Source organism: Eurosta solidaginis, chromosome 5, assembly GCF_040869045.1.
Source record: "Eurosta solidaginis isolate ZX-2024a chromosome 5, ASM4086904v1, whole genome shotgun sequence".
Taxonomy (NCBI): Eukaryota; Metazoa; Arthropoda; class Insecta; order Diptera; family Tephritidae; genus Eurosta; species Eurosta solidaginis.
In genome coordinates, this window is record NC_090323.1 from 15,872,896 (window position 1) to 15,896,122 (window position 23,227).

The following is a 23,227-nucleotide window of genomic DNA, read 5'->3' on the forward strand; positions in this document are numbered from 1 at the left end:
GAGCCAACATGGATAGTAATTGAAAATGCATAACCCTAGCCAATATGGATTAGGCTTAATAAAATCTTTTCGAAGGGTCGTTTTCATTATCTCCAGTTAAAATTAACTCGCACCTTATTTGACCGAAATTGTTCGGTGTTATGTCCAATAAAATGCCAAATAGCGTTAACTGGAGGTGGTGAAAAGGGCCCTAAAAGTTGAAAAAATGCGCTGCAAGAGCTGAGTATTTAAATTTTTACCGATACGAAAATTTTGCTCATCATGCCACAGTAAACAATAACTCTCCCGTTTCAATTCGCCGACAACTGTTTTAAAATAAAACTTGTCCTCTCAACACATAAACCTATGAAATTAGGGGTTTGCTATAAGAAAATGTCGTTGGTATAGCACTGCTTCGGAGACATGTATGCTCTCACCCACTAAATGAAGTAAAGGTACTACTCTGTGTGATGTTTGTATATTTAAACCAGGGGTCCTCATTCATAGCACAACTAAGCAGATTTGATTCGAATGGATTGCTTCGTAATAATAAAATAATATTGTCATAGCATACTAACGTAATAATCTTTGAAAGTAGGCAAAAAATGCGTGCATTCGTCTTGCTTTATAGCTCGTCAACGACTAAATCACTACTACTACGATCATAAAACTCTTGCTAACACAGTTACGGTTCAGTTTTGAGAGCCCTGATTTAAACTCACTCACTACACCAACGTCAAGAAAATGTCTTGCATGTGCCATTGACTAAAATTATAAACAATCCACACTCCGACCGAAAATCGAACTCGCAACGTTGGTTTCCAGAAGCTAGGGATTTCAACGCACCCTAATTTGAGAGTATTTGCTGTATTAAAATAATTTGTTAGTTGTGATATTGAACTTAATACATATGAAAATTAACTGGATTAAAAATTTGCATAAATTGGCTATGGAAGTTTATAAATATTTTTGATGTGAAAAAATATGATAATCAAAATAATGTACTTTTTTTTAATAAAAAAAAAAACACAAAATTTTAACAATAAAAATTGAAGACTCTTGCATAATAAAATATGAATTTGCAATGCAGTGATTACGGATAAGTGTAACACGCGCTAACACGTGTTCAATAATTTATGAATGGTTAATTTAACAGTACAAAAAATTTTAAATATTTAACGAGCTCGAGGCCATATACATATATATTCTGATTAAAACTGAATATATATGTATATGGCCTCGCGCTCGTTAAATATTTAAAATTTATAAATCTAAGGCCGAAAATAATCAGAAGATAAGTACAACAAATTTTTATTATACCTTTCATGAACATGAAATAGTATATTAACTTTGGTCCGATGTTTGTAACGTTGAGAAATATAGAAGATAGACTCACAACTAAGTATACCGAATTGATCAGGGCGGCTAACTGAGTTGATATAGCCATGTCCGTCTGTCCGTCCGTCTGTCTGTTTGAACGCAAACTAGTACCTCAAATTTTGAGATATCTCAATGAAATTGGGCACAAGGATGTATTTTTGTATTATATTAGACATTTGTCGGATCCGGTAGGATCGGAGCACTATAACATATATCTCCCATACAACCGATCGTTCAGATAAGACGATTTTGGTCATTCCTGCCGCAATTTAGAAAGTATATATTCTAATATATCATAGAAGATATCCAAAAAATCACTATATACAGTTATATCCCATACAACCGATCGTTCAGATAGAAAGATTTTTGGCCATTTCCCCCTTAATTTAGAAAGTATGAACTTGAAGGTGATACATATTTTAATATATCATAGAAGATTTTCTGAAAAAAATCACTTTGATAGGAGCTATATACTATATACTACCCATACAACCGATCGTTCAGATAGAAAGATTTTTGGCAATTTCTCCGATAATTTCCAATATAAAAACGTTAAACTTGGTGATATTTATTATAATATATCATAGAAGATTTCATGATAGATCTATCTATCTACCTATCCCATACATTCGATCGTTCAGATAGAAAGATTTTTGGCCATTTCGCCCTTAATTTTGAATATAAAAACGTGACACTTGGTGATATATATTCCAATATATCATAGAAGACTTCCTGTAAAAATCATTTCGATCGGAGCTATATATAATATATATACCATACAACCGCTCGTTCAGATAAGGGGGTTTTTTACCATTTTTTATATTTATCTTAAAATCGTTTAGGTATGTACATCTGTTCACTATATATTTCTTATCTTATACAACGCATTATTTGGAGATTACGAATGGGATAAGATTATTGTTCAGCCCTATTCATGGAAGGTATGAAGTCTTCGGCACAGCCGAAGACAGCCCCGTCCTTACTTGTTTAAATTAACTTTTTATGAAAATCTGAAAATCAGCTAATTTCGATTATGATACTTTCATATTTTGCATAGTATGTACATATTATGTGACACAAATTAGTTTTTGATGAGCTTTACCAAAGAATTATGATTACATTTGTATACATTTTTTAAACGTAGAAAGATTCCTACATTCCATTTAGCTGGAAACAATCAACTCTGCAAAATGGGAGTAAAACAAGCTTACAAGACTTCCGTTATAACAGCTCGACTCAATAGAGAAAAACTCTCTCTTGACTTCAATGGATGGTCCCCGTCTCTGCTTACTATCACCAAAATACCACAATTTTACGCTGCAATTTATGACTGCCAGTTCCATATATCTGGACGGCATAAGAAACCAGTTTAATTGAAGCTGTGACTGTGTAAGTAAGAATAAAAATATTTTAGTTACAGTGGTTAGGCCGTTGATTAGCGGGCAACGTTTCAAGATGTATGCAAGCATGTTCGTTAATACCCAAAAAACAATTCGCTATTATGCTTTACAAATTTTATTTTATTGCTTCATTCTGATAAAAAATTTAAATAAAATATGCTGCTAACATTATACAATGAAAAAATTTCTGCGCATTAGCGTATGTTTGCAAAATATGTTTTTTTCAAATGCGCAAATACTTAAACGATAGCCCCTTTCTATGTTGCTATGCTGCTTGTTCAGCGACTACTAAACGAAAGAGAATATTAATACTACGTGTGAGTTGAGCGCGAATGAAGTAGACAGATAGGAGATAGAGTACTAAGGCAATGGCGAACGCATTTAGTGACGTCTTTCACTGCAAGCTGTTCGTAATAAGGCTTCCAGAGTCTTACTGTTGGAATTTGGGGCAGTTAGTCATAGTGGTAACTTTAGCAGCGTTCGCGGCTTGAACATTAGATTGTTACACGTTCTCGCGGGATTCTAACGAGAACTGTAATGTAATACTTCACATGATAAATGAACTCACCATAACATAAATTAACATTCCATGATTAAAAAATAAAAACCAAAATATATTTTGTATATAATTTTTTGTAATGTTCATTGTGTATGTATTTTTATTTCGTATTAAGATTTTAATAAATATATTAATTAAAAACAATAATTAATTTATATAGTAAGTAAAATTAAAACAACAAATAATACAAAAAAAAAATTAAAGATGTGATATTTTTTTAAATTGTTTTGCTTGTTTATGTGTATATATATTTTTTTTTTTTCATTAATTTTAGTGACTTATGCTTATGCTTGAAATTCTCTACACATTTATATGCTGCCTTCAATAAATTTAAATTTTTTTTGTATGCATTTTAAGTTTTTGTGAAAATCAATACTACCGGAAAACGATGCATATATTAATGTACACTGATAGAATTTTTAAAACTTATTTTGGAATTGTTTTTTTTTTTTTTTTTTTGTTATAAAATAATATAAATCCTTACCATATATTTGCTTGTGGTTTTTGGTTTTATGTATTATATTTAATACATGCAATTATTGCTTTTTAATAAACATTTTTCAAATGTTTAATACATATATATGTGTGGAGCTTTCTATCTTTCTTGGTGCGGTTTTCAAAAATATTTCATTCATATTCGGATGCATGCATATGGGTCATTCCATGTCAAGTCGCGAAATAACTTGAAATTTATCACTTGTAATTCTGCTGTTTTTATTTATTATTATTTCATTTATTTAATAAAATAAACAATTAAAACTGAAACTTGAAAGAAAAGGAAAAAAGCAAATTTTTTATTATTTATTTGAAATTGCTAAAAAATACTGTTTTGCCTACATTTGAATTTAGACGATCTGAAAAAGTCTGTGTTCCCAAATATATCGAAGTCTAAGTAACCCATATGAATATCCATAGGCATATGCTGAAAACTAATTTAATATTTGATTTTTTCGCGAAATTTTGGGCGACTTTATAGTTTCAATTTATTCATGATATTTTTGTTTTTAGATATCGCACTTACTGCCTACATATTTATTCATTTGTACATGCATACGTTCATATATCATAATTTGTTTTTAATATAAATATTTTTTACGCTTTTGAAAGAAATATTTACAAATAATTAAACTCAAACTTATAATTAAGATCACTGGAAACAAAAGTCGCATATTTTTTGTCTTTTTATTTAGATTTTGTTTTTCGACGACAATCACGGCACACAAAAACACATTTGAAAAACTATAAAAATAGTAAAATGTGTAACTAAAACAACGAGCAGTAAAAAAAAAAAAAAAATTTTACAAAAATATTTAAATTTTTTTTCGTGATTTTTTTTTTATATTTTCGCTGTTCTTTGATAAACGCGTAAAAATGTTGCATATTTTTCAATTAATAAATTGCATAAACAATTTTTAATTGCTACGCTTGACTAAATATTTAAACAAATTTTTAAATTTAATGTATGTGCTTTTTGTTATCAATATTTTTTTGTTTTTGCATATCATAGTATATGTTTGTAGTTATTTTGGTGTTTGTGCATTTCAGTTATCCGCTTTTAGTACATAATTATAATTATATTATTTACAAATGAAATTCAATTAAAATTATATTTACTTAACATAAGTTTTAAAAAATTTACAATTTATTTTTACAAAAACAATGCTTTTGATGAATACACGTATTTTTCCGAGTTTACAAGTAAATTTACAAAGCTTACATAAAATTACATGCACAGCTTACATAAATTACATTATATCAGTGATGCACAACTTCAGCAGAGCTTCGAGTACAAACGCAGCTTTTTTTTAGTAGTATATGTTTACATATATGTGGCCTGGAATCATGAAACGACCCTATTGTGCGAAAATATCGTTCTTCACTTTTTTAGTGATTCTTATAGGAAATTTAACGCTCTTTCCAATGAAAGAACCCGCAGTTTTCTATCTTTCTTAGTTTTTTTACCAATCGCATTTAAAACCAAATCGGACCACAAATACGGTCTTTTGAAATATTTCGATCCATGCGCAACCTATCGGAGATTTCTTTCTTATTATTGCATTGTCATTGTGTTATGAACTATATGCCAAATTTAAAGCTTGTAGCTTATCGGAAAGTTACTTAAATTTTAATTAAAAAATTCGTTCACAACGGCCAGCCGCTACACAGAGTCAAGCTAAACAAAAACTTTAAACGCGTTTTTCTCGAAAACTTGTTTTCGCACAATAGCGTCGTTTCATGATTTCAGGTCACATATAATGTTTGAGCATAAAATTTACGGCATGAGATGTTTACTGCTTGAAGTACAAGCGAAAACTGATTGACTGCTCGCTTTACTGAATCGTTGTCGCTGCGCTGACACGACATTTAGGTGAACGCAGAATAGTTTTCTGTAGCTCTCGAGTGCACCACTGGTTTAAATGCACAAATGATTACATATTTATAATAAGTATATGGTTACAGGCTCATTTAAATAATATTTATTTTTGTTTTCATATACTAACAATTGCTGGCAATTCGAAACGTTTTTTCTTTTCTTTTTTTCTTGTGTGCTTTAAAGCTAATTGAAAATAGTACTACATACTTACACCATATATAAGGATTACACAAAATATACATAACTAATATATAATCACGAAAAGAGCTGCCTATATTTTTTTTATAAAAGAAATGGCGTTTACGCTTAAACCGACTGGGCTGACATTGTTCAGGCTTGAGAAGTATTTACTCACGCAATTAGGCATGATCTATCAAAGGAAGAAAATAGCTATGCACCTAACATTGAAACAAAATCTCACACCAGTTGTTGTTGTGGTTATTCTTCTTTTGCCTTTTTTTGTTAATTTGATAATTTTTAATATGTCGGCATGTTTTCCAGCGGTTTTCGCTTATAATGTTGTTGCTTTATGCTGTTTTAAGTTTGTTATGTTTGCTCTCACAGTCGTCTTTTGTAAATTTCCGCTGTTTTTTGTTTTTTAAATTACTGCTGTTTATGTTTTTCGTTTTGTGCTATCCAAGATGAACTAAGAACCAGGTTTTGTTATCCCAACAGCTTATTGCTTCTTCTTGATTATTTCCTATAAAATGCCTTGTACAAGGCGAATCTATAACAGCTGGGAACAAAGGGAGTTCAATCCGATTCGCCGTGCAGAAGACAAACATAGTATCGAATAAACTAAAAACCGCTATAGTAGATATTGAGTGTAATTTTCCGTTCCGCAGAAGACTTATGAATTATGCCCTATTTCAGAGTTTATATCAAAAGCGTCCTATCTAAGAATTCGATTTGAAAAACGCCCTATCTGAGCGCAAATTAAATACATTTTTACAATAGCTGGAGCGTCTATGAACAACATTATTGAGTTGAATTTCCCCTATCTCAGCTACCGTTCCGCAGAAGCCATATGAATTATGCCCAATTTCAGAGTTTGTTTCAAAAGCGTCCTATCTGAGATTTCGATTTGAAAAACGCCCTGCCTGAGCGCAAATATAAAAAATTTTGACAATAGCTGAAGCGTCTATGGACGAAATTCTGATATATGACATTCTTCAACCGAATTCTGAGATAGCTCGTTTTTGAAAGAAATTCTGAAATAGGGCGATATTCAAACGTTTTTTGATATAGAGCGTTTCCGAAACGTGTGATATTCCACTCAGCAGTCGAAATAGAAATGCCGTACTACTGTTACTATTTGGGATGTCTTTATATCTTGCTCGATTTAGATAACGTTTACAGAACCTCATTAGCTTAAGTTAGGGGTTTGAAAATGCTTTCTTCCATTTTAAGGCTCCACTTTATAAACTCTATCTCATTTCGTAAAATGGTCTGCTACAGTTGTTTCAATATTGTAGTAAGAGGTGCTACTGTCAGTTTTGTAGATCAATAATTTCAAAGCCGAAATTACGTGTGCTGGATTCTTTAACTTTAGTCTTGTGATTAATTGTTTGAGACGACGAGTTTATGGCGGGCTTAACAACGTCTACTGTGATGGCGATTCCGCTACAAGGTGGAAGGTAATAGCATTCTATATAGGGACCGGCTTAGATGTTGTGGTAACCAATGTTCACCTCGAATAAGCTCATTTTAAAAGAACCAACCTACGGCTAATTTGGTTAATGGCACAATATTTCATCTTTGATATTATAATGAACACAAGATGTCGTCTAACTCACTGGAAATTGCTAATAAGTGTATACTCAATATCTTTTCAAAAGGTTATTGTACGATATCGTGTTCCCGAAAAAACTCTGCTTCTTTTAAGATAGATCTTCCCTTCCAGTTACTTTTCTCTATGCTATTACTCGTAGAGTTCGTTTCCTTGTCTTTTTCCTACGTTCTCCCTGTTGATTTTCTACCCCATTATGGCCTCACAAATGTACACATCTCAAAACTGTTTCTGTAAGCCGCAGCCGGTTTCTCATACTCAAAATCGCATTTCTCGTAATAGGCGCTACGGCCTGTGCCGCACCAACCACCCTTTAGCGAATATCAGTGATATCGTCTTAAGCTACCATTATTGTTGTTATTTATAGTGGCACCACCACCACCACCTACACCAATTGCGATGCTACCATTGCCTATTGTTGCATAACCGTTACCGCAATTATTGTTATTGTAAGCTGGTATATGTTGTAAAGTGGTTGTGTTGTTGCTAATTTGATGCATTATTTGGCCATTGCGCATAGGCAAAGCAGGTGGCGTTGGCGTCGGTGTTGGTGTCGACGTATCACTAGACAATGCATGATCCAATGGTAACGAATAATGTGAATTATTATGTATGTAATTACCTTCAAACTCACGTAGTGAACGTTCACCGCCACTCAAAGTGTTGGCATGTTTGTTGTTACGGCCGATGCTACCATAAGGACCATGATTTTGATTAAAATGATCTTGAGTGAGACGCAAGGCGTAACGATCAGCTGTTGTAGTAGTGCCGACTCGCTGTCTATTCTGATTGGCAAGATGTTGACTGTAGGGTGGCTCGTGTGTGAGTGAACTTTCGGCTTGCTCATTTGCGGATACTTTCTCACGACGTGCGCTACCAAAGCGTGGCAATGAAGAGAGTGCGTGCGCATGTGGTGGTGGTGGTGGTGGCGCTGCCGTCTTACCATTTGATATCTTATTATTTGTATTGCTATTTTGCACATTATTATTGGTCATCATATGTATTTGACTGAGTTGTGCGAATGGTGATTGTAGTTCGGCAGCAGATAAGACGCCATTAGTATGCACACCATTTGGTACTTGCAATTGTTGTAGGGTATTTGTGGCAGTTGCAGTTGATAAAGTAGTTACAGCAGTGTTATTAGTAGTCACCGACGCTGTCGAGGCACCCCAACCTCGATGTGGAGGAGGTGGGGGTGGTGCTTCTAGCTATAGTTCGGTGACTGGTATGGATCGAGAGCCCATATACGGTTGCGTCGGATGCATATTATAACCGCTGCTGCTCGTATACGGCACAGTCGGTTGTATGCTCAAACTACAAGGGTGCTGCTGACGCGTCATATACTCCTCATCAGAACAAGTTTTGTGATATTCGCGCTCTTTACGTCCTAGTGCCGAATTACCCCAGCCGCCTTTGAGTGATTCACGTATACGTCGCCGACAACCGTAAATGAGTAGTGCAAGCCCAGTTATGGTTGCAGTTGTAACAACAACCACCACAACAATCAGCGCTTGATGGCTAGTATCGGTATGCGAGCAACCCAACATGGCAGGTGAAAATTGTGAGAGCGGTTCTTTGCGCATCGGTTCTGGTGAGAGGCACATCACATCAACCAATTTATCGCTCGAAGAGTTTTTTGAGACAAGCAAATTACGCAACCACAACATTTGACAATCACAAATGATCGGATTATCAGAGAGATCAAGCGTTTGCATACCTGACCATGGTATGAGTCCTTCAGCCAATGTGCGCAAATCGTTTTCTTTGAGTATAACGTGTCGTAAATGCGGTAAGCCACTCAAGGCATGCTCTTGTACATCTTGTAGCATTTTGTTGGATGAAAGATTTAAATGTTCTAGATTCGTGTTGGCATTAAATGCACCATTTTGTACGCTGCGTAAACGTTGGGCGCCTGTGATTTCCAACTTCCGCAATTGCTTCATGCCAGCAAAAGCGCCACTGCCAATTATTTCAAAATCATTTTGTCCCAACAACAGTTCTTCTAAACGTTCCAAGTGACCCAAAGCATTTGTGGGTATCACTTCCAATCGATTATCAGCTAAATCTAAATAACGCAAATTCTCTAAACCTTTCATAGCATCGGCGGATATATTGTGCAACCCAGCGCCGCGTAAGTCTAAGCGCGTTAAGCCCTTCAAATCAATAAATGCTTTTCCAGGTATGGTTGTGAATGAGTTCGTGCCCAGGTAAAGCTCAGCTAAATTTGGCATCGCTTGAAAGATTGTAGGCGCTGGAACTGTAGTCAACGTATTATCATCCAAATAGAGCGTACGCAAATTCAATAACCCTTCAAAAGCACGCGGGTCTATGCGATTGATGCGATTTTGTCCCAAATTTAACTCTTCGATTTTAGACATCTTCGCAAAAGTTCCCTGTTCTAGCTCGGCCAACAAATTACCACGTAAATTGAGTACGGTGAGCGCGCCCAATCCAACAAATGTCATATTGCTAATCTGTCCAATTTTGTTGTGATTCAAATGCAATTCTTGCAGTTTACGTTGAAATTGAAATGTGCGCATTGGTAGCGTGACCAATTCATTATAGGAGAGATCAAGAAATAGCAATTCTGCATAGAATTGTAACGACGAATCAATAGTTTTGATTTTATTACTTTGTATTACTAAACGCTGTAAGAATGGATTGAGCGTTATGGGTAGCACATCAAGCGTACCCTCGCCACATTTTACCACCAATGTGTCGTCATCACACTGACAACTACTCGGACAATTTGCTAGCGCTGCGGCGGGTGTTACTAGCATATAGAGAGTCATCAGGCATATGCTTATGGTGAATTGGCTAAAGTTTTGCAGGCGCGTGTCATGTTTTTGTCGCGTGCGCGCTACTGCGGTTGTTGTTTTCATTTGGTTTTCCTGCGTTGACATTTTTGTTGTTGGCAGTTTCATAATTATAGTATTTGCTATGCTTTGAGCAAGTTGACTCTTTTGCTAATATTTTTCAGCAAATATGGTGTTGTGATAAGCATCCGTTCGGTAATTGCCTTAAGTATTGGTGATCGACTTAACTCCTTGCTTGTTCACTCCGAAAATTTGTTCAGAAATCTCAAATTGTTAATAGCTGTAACGATAAAGATATAAATTATATATTATTGTGTTAAGTGTAAGTCAATCGATAAATATATATTACTATTAATTCCTAAATAGTAAATCAGTCCTTAATCACCTTGTTCTTTCAAGTAATAAAAGAGTCTGAAGTACATATTAATAAAATAATTTTAAAAAAATTTTAAGTTAAACGGTTTATTATTATTTATAATAATAATATTAAAAGCTAGAAAATAATTAGGTAGGTTTCTAGGTACTAGTCATCACACTCCTCATCAATCTAGGGCGTTGATCAGACAATTAATTAAAGCGTTGGGCGCGTGTAATTTCTAAAAATGTGAGGCGTAGCATAACCTGATTAAGGTTCAGTTGGTTTTACTTAGGACTATCAATAGAAATATAACGCGTCCAACGCTTTTATTTAATTGTCTGATCAACGCCCTAGATTGGTGAGGAGTGTGATGACTAGTACCTAGTATCTACCTAATTATTTTCTAGCTTTTAGTGTTATTATTATTTCATGGAAGTATTGTTTCAAATAAAACTGTTTAACTTAAACATTTTTTTTTATTATTTTATTTTCAATTTTTTAGTCTTTATTCAATTGCCTATTATATCTCATTCTATTTAGTTCATTTAGTGTCTCATTATTACAAGGGCTCTTTCCTAACAATTTGTTACAATCTAAGTCCTCAATACATAATCCTTCCAAAGACTTTACTCGACTCTGCGCCACGTGTGCTTGTCCCTCCTCCACCTCCAAAATATTTTGATGTCACTTCTACCGGACATGTAATATTTGTTCCAAATATGAGCCAAATTGGACATCATAGGTCGCTTCCTATTCATGTATGTATTATGTGTTCCATATATGGACCAAATCGGACCACAAATACGATTTTTTTGAATATCTCGATCTTTGCGTTACCTAGTGGCGATTTTTTTTCATAGGTCGCTTTCAATTCTTGTATTTATTATGTGTTCCAAATATGAGCCAAATCGGACTACAAATACGATTTTTGTGAATATATCGACCCTTGCGCCACCTAGCGGCGATTTTTTCTTATTATTGCATTGTCATCGGGTTCTGAACTATACTCCAAATTTCAAGCTTGTAGCTTATCGGGAATTTACTTAAATTTCAATTACAAAATTCGTTCACAACGGCCGTGCATGCGGCCGTGCGGTCTGCCTGTCAAGTCAAGCTAAATAAAACCGTTTAAAAATGAAGTACATATAAAGCATATTTGGGAAGATTTAAATTGTCCCTTTTTATAAGCTGGGACAGAACCAAAGGAGTTGCTGTTCGTAATTTGTTTTATAAAGCAGAACAAGCCTATTGTTCTGGCCCTTCAGAAACACTCTGCTGAAGGCATATCATTCAAATTTGTTTAAAAAAGCTCAGCATTGTTGATTTCATAACAAAAGCATCCCTAGAATTTCCATAGTTGAAGGGAAAAAGAAATGTATGTAAAGGATATTGGCATAGGACTGTAGGGGCGGAAGAAATGATGCTAAAAGATTTAGAAACGGAATGGATATAGAAATGGAACTTTGAAGTTTTATTTGGACATGACGCTAGGTGAACGTGTGATGGAAATGGAGTTAGAAATTAATGGCGGGAAAAGGTATTTGAGAACAATACCTTAAATGTTCATATATAAACACCTCTCTCGATTAGTTTGGAATCTAATAATTTTAAATACTAACACTAGATATGACGGAAAGAAAAAATTCAATAATAGACAGAGACAGAACAGGACAGTGTTCTATTGAATGAGGGAAGTAGAAAAACGTTTGAGAGAACTGAACTGAGAATGAGAGAAAGTGGAATAAGTGCTGAAATGAGATACGTAGAGGTGCTATAGGACGAGGAAGACCTTAGAGAACAGGAAGAGAAATAATAAATGGAGGAAGGGCGGCAGATACATATGAAGAGAAAGCAAGTGAATGACGAAGTAATAAAAAGTTACTGTACAATGGGTTGCTTCATATCAAATCTAAAATTTCATTTAACAGAAGACCTGTGTAAATGTCCTCTTTTTATCATAATTTGGCATAACAATAATACATTGGTTATAATAAAAACTACAGTCCTTGGTTGGACGGGAATCAATGCGTGCCTTTAATTTTTTCTCCATATAACTATATTGTGTTTTCTTTCTCCCCCTCTCTTTGTATTTTGATATGGTTTGGTGAGCTTGCGAGCGTTTCATTATATTGGCCAATACCACAGCTCAATTGTGTATCTTGAGGTTTATTGTTTAAAATAGAATTTTATAATATGACGTAGGTGTTGACAATGCAAAAGACAGATGCGCAGTCAGTGTGATTTTTTGTGGTAGGTTTTTTGTTTAGAAATATGTTTAAATTTATCTTTAATACGCAAAATTTTATCTCCGCTTCATAGACGTCCTTTTGTCGAGCCGAAAGCTGAAGTGACATACATAAAATTTTACAGTTGACGAATTTTTGAGCTTAAGCCTGCTTAAACCTGCCAAATGGTTAATTTCAAGGCAACCAACGAAGTTTATTTAAAGCCTTTGTCGTTTAAGAACTTTGTGAATTCTTTAAAACATTAATGCATGTAAATAAATATTCTCGACCACATATTACTTAAACTCATTAGTATCTTGCCACATTTATACCGTTATCACCCGAAAATTTCACTGCAGGCAAGCAATAAAGCTTCACCGGAGCACAGCAATCTCCGGTTTGCTCATTTTTTATGCAGCAAGTGGTAAATAAATGTATGGGATGTCTGCTTAATAGAAAATACATTCGTATATACCCAGCAGAAAATCATATGATTGGTCATATTCATCTAGCTATCATATCTGGTAAGCCATAGAATTGGAAAATACTTTCACAATACGTAATATCTTATAATTAGCATCACAGTAAATGTATGAAATTTCTAAAAGTTTCCAATAGACCTTTTGTGAAACTAGCATTACATGAGCTATCCCTATCATATTCAATTCAATTCAGGCATAGTGAGAGGGGGAGAGAAAGAGGAAGAGAGAGAGAGAGTACCTTATAAAGATTTTAAAATTATAATGCTCTATTACACTCACATATTTGAAACAAAATATTAAATTAACTGCACACAAGTTTAAAATTTGTTTAGTTTGCGCCCAACGTAGGGAGCCGTATAAACAATTAAAAATTGTTCCAAGGTAACACCTTAACGCTTATGAGAATGGCGTTCAGAGAAACTATTAAATGCTATACATTATACTATGCCTGATGCCACAGAACAAATTTCAAGCCTCATGTTATAACCTTTTTTATCAGCGTTGTATAAGGCACAGATCTCTTGTGGGCATCTACCATGGCGTATAAGTAATTTGAGTATTTTCTGTATATTTTCTTACACACAACTTACCCATTAAATTTACATAACTACATATATGCAAAGCTTCCATTAAGTCATTGTACTAGTTTGATTCAAAAAACAAAAATAAAAATTGCTAAAGAGACAAAGAAAAAACGAGCTCAAACGAAAGTGCGAAAATTGTATACAAAGCGTCTGCTTTAAATAAGATCGTAGTCCACGCAAACGTTGCACGTTCTTTCCTTGCCTGGCCGAACATTCGTGGAATCTTATTTAAGCACAGGGAAAATATTAATATTTTATGAGTAAGAAAAGTGACCGAGTGCGAGTAAATGGATATTTTAAACTAATGCTATCCTTCCGGCCTGAATATTTTCCTGTGTGCATGTGTGTTTTAGTGAATACGTTACTGCAAGCAGATCCTTGAGGTGTTTTTAGTGCAGGTTTTGCTACATGAAAAGTTTAAAAGAAATTGATTCTGAATGCATATACAGGCTGAATTAAACTTGCGCGGGCGACAGCAAATGCTTGAAGAACTGTGTATTCAAGTACGAGGAGTTTTAGACTGAGCTTCTCTGCTTTTTTGCGACGTGCCCCACTTTAATATTTTCCACAAGTTCGCGGGATGGGACCTACGTGTTTTTTGTTTGCCGACTCCAAAGGGCAGATGCACGGCAAGCGAATTTTCACTGTGCCAAACCACTGCCGCGAGTTGATCAACTTAGAAAAACAGTGGTGGAGGGTGGATTATATCGGGGTTTGGCTGGTCGCCATTGATCCACCCTTTCCACTATCTCGTAGCGAGTAGTCAGAAACTGATCTATTTGGGATCAGTTCGGTAGGTCTCGTCTGGAGCTTAATGATTGTTCCCAAAGCGCAACAGTATTTTCTGGGAGCTTGGACGTTACTAAATAAATTAAAATAGGATCCCAACTCTCTGTCGAGACTTGTTGGGTTGCTATTTTAATTTATTTAGTAACGTCCAAGCTCCCAGAAAATACTGTTGCGCTTTGGGAACAGTCATTAAGCTCCAGACGAGACCTACCGAACTGGTCCCAAATGGATCAGTTTCTGACTACTCGCTACGAGATAGTGGAAAGAGTGGATCAATGGCGACCAGCCAAACCCCGATATAATCCACCCTCCACCAACCTGCCGAGACTTCGTTGAGGAAGGTGACGAACTCTACTTCGGTAGCTCGCTTAGCACCAATGAAGGTTGTGCCGTTGTCGCTCATCATTTGCTTCGGGTACCCTCGACGCCCTACAAACCGGGCGAAGGCAGCGAGAAAAGCCTTACTAGTGAGATCCGAACACAATTCCAGGTGGATCGCCTTGGTAGTGAAGCAAACGAAAACGGCCACATAACCTTTTACGAGGGTTGGAGATCGGAGCATCGAAGCTTTGATTTGAAACGGGCCGGCGAAGTCTACGCCAGTAGTAGTGAAGGGGGGCGCGAAAGTACATCGTTCGGGGTGGTAAAGCTGCCATTATCTGGGATTGCGTTTGTCGCTTATGCATGGGTCAGACTTTACATTGGAAAATACATTTTTTCAGCTGAGGTTTGAGTCGGGGGGTATAGAATTCCTGTCTCATAGCTTGTTGCAGGAGGCGGACTTCCGCATGGAGGAAGCTCTCGTGCAGAAACCTTATATAAAGGGTAGTAAATCTAGCCTTTTCGGGGAGAATGATGGGATGACATTCATTGTAAGTCATGTCGGCGTTTACTAATCTTCCATTGGCACGGAGAATCCCGTTTGTATCCAGGAAGGGGTTATGTGCCAGTAGGGGACTTCGCCTTCCGATTGGTTTTGAATTTTCGAGGGAGGTTCTTTCGGAAGCGAAGAAACCGTGCTAAGACATCTTCTGACTCTTCCGCTGCATGCAGTGCTTCGACTCGGCGAAGTTCGGGGGTACAATATTTCTGGCCGTTGGTGTTGGCCAGTCCTCGGGGGGTCGGGAAAGCCACTCTGGACCATTCCATCATAGCGATGAGTTAGCGAGATCGTCGGGGCTACATCCTCTGGTTCCAAGATCCGCGGGGTCGTCTTTGCTTCGCACATGTCGCCAAGGGAAATTTCCAACGAGGTCTATAATCTGCGCTGTTCGGTTAGAGACGTATGTTTTCCACGAGTGGGGTGGCTTTTCCAACCAGGCTAGCACGATTTCCGAATCGGACCACATGATTAATTTTTTTTGACTTAGGCCGAGATGGGGTTGGACTACTGCGAATAATTTTGCTAATAAAAACGCTCCGCATAGTTCCAGGCGTGGCAAACTAATAGTTTTGAGAGGAGCCACTTTGCCTTTGGGCACTATAAGGTGAGAGTGGACCTGAGTACCGACGGTACTTCTTAGGTACAGGGTTGCGCAATAAGCCTTTTCTGAGGCGTCGTGGAGCTCAACATATTGATCGGGCGTAAAATTCATCCATCGGGGTATTTGGATGGCTGAGATAGAGGGAAGATTTTGAGAGAACTGCGCCCATTTGGCTAGACGGATGGGTTTAACCTTCTCGTCCCATTCGGTCCCGTCTAACCACAATTCTTGCATGAGCATCTTCGCTTGGATCATTATGGGCGTCAGCCACCCTGCGGGATCGAAAAGTTTCGCAATGGAGGAGAGAATTTGCCGCTTCGTGGCTGCAGTGGATGTCGGATTTGAGTCGACGGTATACGAGAATGTATCCGTTAGGGCGTTCCACTGGATGCCCAGGATCTTGGCGGTGCTAGTCTTTTCGAACTCGAGAAAGTTTGTTACCAGCAGATCAGTTTTTGATATTTTTTGGAGGATGTCGGGATGGTTTGCCGTGATCTTTTTTAGGGGAAAGCCGGCTGAATTGAGAGCGTCTATAGTCTCTGTTAGTGATTGCTCGGCTGATTGGAGATCATGACTGCCAGATAAAATATCGTCAACATACGTCTCGGATTTTAGTATTGGGGCTGCGCGTGGATGGGAATCGGCTACATCTTTCGACAGCTCATGTAGGGTGCGAATAGCCAGGAAAGGCGCGCAGTTAACCCCGAAGGTGACCGTTTTCAACTTGTAGTCTCTTATTGGACTGTGTTCGGGGGTTCGGAATATTATCCGTTGGTAGTCTCGGTCATCGGGGTGCAAGAGAATTTGGCGGTACATTTTCTCGACGTCGCCATTAAACACATATTTATATGTTCGCCATTTCAGCAACATAAGTCGGAGATCGGGTTGGAGGGTTAGTCCGGTACATAAAACATCGTTGAGGGAGTGACCGGAACCCGAATTTTTGGAAGCGTTGAACACAACTCTGACTTGTGTTGTCTTTTTGTCTGGCCTTACGACTGCATGGTGAGGGAGATAGAATGAGCAGTATTTACCCAGGGATTCTATTTCATTGGGACTGCATTCTTCTATGTGGTTTAGGGACAGATATTCTTCGAGTACCTGGTCGTATTGCTGCTTGAGATCGCCCTTTTTTGAGAGAGTACGTTCCATGCTATGGAACTGTCGTAGGGCTGCAGTACGGGTTGATATCGTTTGGGAATGCTGATTTAAAGGGGAGCCGAACCATATATCGACCGTCATCCATGCGAGTGGTTGTGCTTTGATAAAAGTCTTCGCACATTTTATCTTCTGGGGTTTCCACTCGCACTCTGGGTATTTCTTCGATTTCCCAGAATTGTCTTAGCTGTTCATTCAGCTAGACATTCGTCACTTCCCACGCTTCAGAGGAGTGTGATCCGACCTTTTCGGGGGTTTGGATAATAAGTGATCCAGCCAAATATCGTGCTTTGTGCTAGCAGTGTGGGCGAGATCTTTTCTATGCCATTTAGCATGATTTGAGGGATGTGATCGCTGCCTAACACCATGTGACCATTTACGTATTTGGTCGTTATTTAGCGTGAGTGTTGGGAGTTGCCTAGTGAGTCGAGGTAGCACTATTGCTTGGGCCTTTATTTTCACCTTGTGGTCCTTTGAGACTAGGTTCAGTGAGCATAACTTGTTGGAGGTTTGTACTACTCCGCCTCCCATGCCCGATATTTCAAATAGGGAGTGGGTATATGGGAGGCCTAGCTTGATTTGAGCTTTTGATGAGATGAAGCTACGCTCTGACCCTTGATCCACTAAGGCTCTGAGCCTGAAGCAGTCCCCTCGGTGTTCTATGGACACTATCGCTGTGGGGAGAATGATCTTGCTATCATTTTCTGCATGTAAAGATTGGATGCGGGCAGCGTTTGAGGTGGTGGGAAGTTTCTCGTTGGGATCTGTGTTGGCAACGTCCTGACTAGTTGCTGCTTGAGCTGTTGTTTTCCGAGGGCCATTGGTTTTATGAGATACTCCGGCGTCATGGAGGGTGGAGTTGTGGCGACCTTGGCAGTGAAGGCACGTTCTTGTGCTTGTGCAATCTTTTAAGAGGTGGGTTTGGGACAGGCAGTTTTCCCACATATTGTTTTCTCTCAAGAATTTTTTCCGTTCAGGGATTGCCAGCTTTTTGTAATGCAAGCAGCTTTGTAGCGTGTGGGAGGCCTGCTTGCACATTCTGCAGGCGTAGATTTTTTGATGTTCGGCCACATGAGCATTTGTGCGATTTTGGGTATAGTTGCTGCTCTACGGGGGGTTACGGCTTTGGTTTTGGGTTTGACCCTGCCTGAACTGGGGATTGTTCTGACTTGGGGAAGGCCTTGAATTAAACTTGTGCGGCCGACAACAAACGCTTGAAGAACTGTGTATTCAAGTACGAGGAGATTTAGACTGAGCTTCTCTGCTTTTTTGCGACGTGCCCCACTTTAATATTTTCCACAAGTTCGCGGGATGGGACCTACGTGTTTTTTTTTGCCGACTCCAAAGGGCAGATGCACGGCAAGCGAATTTTCACTGTGCCAAACCACTGTCGAGAGTTGATCAACTTAGAAAAACAGGTTTGTAATTGCAAAAGTTGTCTAAACTTTTTTATGCTGCTTTTCCCTGGACTTGCACCCAGGACCTTGGATTTGGTCGGTTGAGAACGTTACCACCACACCACGGGGCCGTCTAACGTTTCAGAGAAATAGCTCTTCAAAAAAATTCAACTAAGACAATAAGAACTAGCTGCACCCACTTCATAATCGAAGGCACGAATTGGAGACATGTAATTTTTAACCAGCCAAATTAAGATTGGACGAAATTAAGAGAAGGCGAGAGTTGAAAATGATCGACCAAGCCGGATTGGCGTGGACCCAAGAACGGGCCTGTAAAGTGTCGAAGGGAGTTCTTACCTTCCTACTTAGACTCACAAAGTTTCTTTTAACATCAGAAAGAGAGGACTGTAGGGTTTTGGCGAATATTCTGACTAGCCACTACCTACCGACGTCCTATGCTTTCAAATTGGGTCTAGTAAGTGATAACAGATATAGAAAGTGCGCGTTTGAGGAGGAAGCGCTCGAGCACGTTTTGTGCAACTGGCACAGATCCTAAAATGTTTGTAGTGCTTGGCAAAATAAATTAATTTTGAATAGAAAACTTTAAATAAATTAAAAAACAATTCTATAATATGTTTAGCTTTCCATTATCAGTCAAATTATAAATGTAGTTGGCGAGGATGGAAATAAAGCAGCTTATCTAAAGCTAAAGAGCGTATCTTATTCCTCGCGACTGCGAATGTACTGCAAGATGAACACAACAACGGGAACGGGTCATGGATAGTGTTACCGCAGTAGACTAAGAACAAAAATGATCAAGTGTTGTTGTTGTATTAACGATAACGACACTCCCCGAAGGCTTTGGAGAGTGTTATCGATGTTGATGGTCCATTGCCGGATATAGATCCGGTAAGTTCCGGTAACAAAGCACCATTACGGTACTAGCCCGACCATCTCGGGAACGATTTATATGACCACATTAAACCTTCTAGGCCATATTGTCCTCCTCATCCCCTAGTTCCATGAGGAACTTGGGGTCGCCAGAGCCTCGGCTGTTAATGAAACAGGATCCGCCTCGGATATGTCAGGTTGAAAATTGGTTTAGAGAAGCTGCATATATATTGCGCTGGCAAGCCCATGAGAGGGTTGCGCTACAAAACCCCTTGAATCAATTTGGTAGTTTAGTCGCCTCTTACGACAATCATACCTACCGCGGTTATATTTTAAGCCCCCTAACTCACTGGTGGTAAAAAATGATCAAGTGCTTTCTACTGCTTAACTAGTCGAACTTTTTTTAAACTCCCCGTACGCCATTGCGTATACATTAACTGCTGCGCCTTAAGTCATAAGTTGCGATATGGCTGAAAGAAAAAATAACGCATTATCATATATTTACCATAACCAAAAGAACTTGATGGACGTGCAGTAAGCATTTTAACAGCCATTCGTTGGCAAAATATTTCATATATATATAGAAAGTCACCTACACACATGCGTATTAAAATATATGCGTATGTAAATATATATGACCATTTACCGGAAGGAAGTAAGAAATTTGCCTCATATCAATTAACATTTTAAAGTGACAGCATGCCGTATGTACAATCTTTCTTCTGCTTGACATGGCAGTCAGTCAACTGCCTATCTCTTTACCGCTGCTTCCTGTCAACCTTTATTCCATTCCATTCAATAATGACTCAATCCCATTGTCTTGTTGCTTTACCTTCGTCTCTTTCTTTCATTGTATATTATGGTGCGATAAGTAGAAATAAGCAACCCTTCCACATAGCAATTCAAAGAATTTTATGACACATTATAACCAAAAAAAAAGAAATGTGGCAAATTGTTGTGTGAGCTTTTGTAAGAATAGTGGGTGGTAGGGGGTGTGAGGTTGGTGACAAATGTGACGCAGCACAAGGCAACTTAATGGGCAGGCAGACCTTGGAATATGACGTATTTAAAAATTTGTTTGTGCTATTTTCTTTCTTCTCAGCTGCTTCGCAAAAAATGTATAGATCCATATTAGCAACTCGGGTTCCAGTTACTTACACCTTAAGGGGAATTAAGACACACAGCTGTCATAACAGTGCCAACAAACAAAATAGTACTATTACATATTGCCGTATACCATCATAAAAGTAAACAAAACAAAAAAATGTGTCTCTAAAAGGAAAAATTATGATAAGCACAATCTGAGTAAGCCTCAAGGCTTTGATATTTTCAGTTGCTATGCAAAAATAAGCTTACAACTAAAGGGTAGGTTGTGCTCGCCAGTCCGTAAGGACCACATACAGACAGAATGAACTCTTAGTGTTACCAGAAGTTTACTCAACAACCAAACTGAAAAACTCTATCATGTGTTATAAAATCACGTTGTCCTCTTGGCAAATGCTCGAAGCTTTCTAGAACCTATGCTATCTGCTGCTTCGAAATGCAACAGCTGTGCTACTCTCACTGGAGTCTTAGCCTGGCAAGCACAGGTTACGAGCACAAAACTTGGTCTATCGCTTCCTCCTGTAACCCGCATCTTACATCTGGTATCACTAACAAGGCCTAATTTAAAAGAATGTGCCGCTCGAGCGCTCCTGTGCCAACCTTCCAACTGTATAGTGGCACTAAGAGACCAATCGTAGCGCAGGTTGGGAACTTGATAGTCTGTCCATCCAATATTTGATGACGTTATTCTCTTATGGTTGTATTGCGCTCAAGCTACCCCAAAACATTCAGTTCCGTTGCAGTTGTTAACGCTATGTTGCCATTTGATAGCCTGCATACCCGAAATGTTTGCCAAATTACTGCCGAGGGGAGATCCCCTTGTACAAACTTTTTTCTTAATGAAAGTACTTGTTCCCATATGTCTCGCGTTTCTTTGCCCGGGACTTGAACTCAGGATATTCGTTGTGGTAGGTGGAGCACATCACGGCGGCAGCAAGTCTATTGATTTATTTTCCAAAATTATCGATTTGTCACCGGAAAGTTGTCGCTTTATTATAAATTTGTTATTGAAAAATATCGATATTTTAGCAAAAAGTTTTCGATATTATATTAGACTCACAAAGTGGTTCATATCTCTGAAGAGATATACTGGATACTGGACACTGCCTTCTGACGTCACATGCTCATAAGTTATGCGGCGTCAGTTATAGCAGTTGTAGGAAGTGCGAACTGCACGAAGAAACCCGTTGATCACATTCTGTGTTCGTGTCTTAAGCACGTTAGATCAAGGCTTCCGCTATTAGGAGCGGAAGAGTTGCCCAACATCGAGGCAGCAATTAAGCTAGGTCCTAGACAACTTTTTATGTTTGCCAAGAGAACTGAGTTATTTTTACATAGGTCCTGGCCACTGATTGCGGTTCTTCCGTTTGGTCGTCAAACAAACTCTGGTAACACTATATATACATTCAGTCTATGTGAGGTCTTAATTGACCGGCCAGTTCAAACTAACCTATCGACATATTATCGAAATGGTATCGGTTTACTATCAAAAAGCTATCGATTTGTCATGGGTGTGTTACCAATTTCTTACTGGCGTGGTCGTAGCGTTAAATACACTTCCCGAAGGTTTTGAGGAGTGCTATTCATGTTGATAGTCCCTTGCCAGATATAGATCCGGTGCATTCAGGTAACATGCACCATTAAGGTACAAGTGTAGAATATTGGGAACGATTTAATATGAGCACATTGAATATTCTGGGCTATCACGCACCACTCCACACCCTAGTTTCATGTGGAGCTTAGGTTCGCCAGCGCCTCACCAGTTCACCCCTACCCCTTGAATCAATTGGGTATTTTAGTCACCTGTTACGAAAAGCATAACTTCTAATTCTAATCCCCCTAACTTGCAGGGGGGTTGTATCGTTTTTGTATTATTATATATGTATTTGATATCAACAAACGATCGGTCTCTTAGTAAGAACTTGTCCGTATCGCTTTTTAGCGATAAGAAGTCGACAAAGCTCCTTTCAAGAAAGAACCAAATAAGCCCCGTCGTTGATACCAACAAAATCTGTGTGATTTCCTTAGCATTAAATACCTTTAAAATTAAAAAAATTTTATTTCAGTTTTATTTTATGTATTCCCATGTACAACCAAAGTCCTCTCGCGAGTCTTTAATGTTACACAGACTTCCATTATTACCATATTGCCATATAACCCACTCACTGTTGTTGTGTCACATAGGCAGTTGATTCGTTGCAAAATTTTGCTGCTTCTTGGCCTTTCACCATTTGTTGTTTTTTTTTTTATTTATTTCTATAAAATTTTTCATTCTTGCTTTCTTTTTTTACTTCATTATTATCAACATTTTATATACATACGAAGATTTGACTTTTTCTTCCTTAAAGGCATATCTGTTATGTTGTCTGATTGCGCATGTGTTGGTGTGAGTATGTGTGTAATGAAAAAAGTACAAAGAAAGATGTAATTTCAAAGAAAAACCAAAGCAACATTCGCA

The 23,227-nt window shown here is 37.9% G+C and overlaps 3 protein-coding genes across 5 annotated transcripts in view; 1 reads left to right on the top strand and 2 right to left on the bottom strand.

Annotated features, from left to right (window-relative positions):
* Window positions 1-23,227, top strand: part of LOC137252206 (serine protease easter-like) — a 339,821-nt gene that overhangs the window by 261,109 nt on the left and 55,485 nt on the right. The window lies entirely within an intron of this gene.
* On the bottom strand, window positions 2,859-8,486 carry LOC137252209 (uncharacterized). Its single transcript, XM_067787606.1, has one exon. The coding sequence runs from the start codon at window positions 8,477-8,479 to the stop codon at window positions 7,805-7,807; it is 675 nt and encodes a 224-aa protein (XP_067643707.1). The 5' UTR covers window positions 8,480-8,486; the 3' UTR covers window positions 2,859-7,804.
* The window catches only part of caps (capricious), a 341,000-nt gene continuing 326,452 nt past the window's right edge, over window positions 8,680-23,227 (bottom strand). For all 3 annotated transcript variants that reach the window (XM_067787605.1, XM_067787604.1, XM_067787603.1), the window contains one exon: window positions 8,680-10,577. In XM_067787605.1, coding sequence (XP_067643706.1) covers window positions 8,690-10,405 — 1,716 coding nt within the window. In that variant the 5' untranslated portion in view covers window positions 10,406-10,577 and the 3' untranslated portion in view covers window positions 8,680-8,689. The remainder of the gene's footprint in view (window positions 10,578-23,227) is intronic.

Bases quoted from the DNA above. Each gene is read 5' to 3' on its own strand.
- LOC137252209 (XM_067787606.1), bottom strand. From the start codon at position 8,479: ATGATGACCAATAATAATGTGCAAAATAGCAATACAAATAATAAGATA.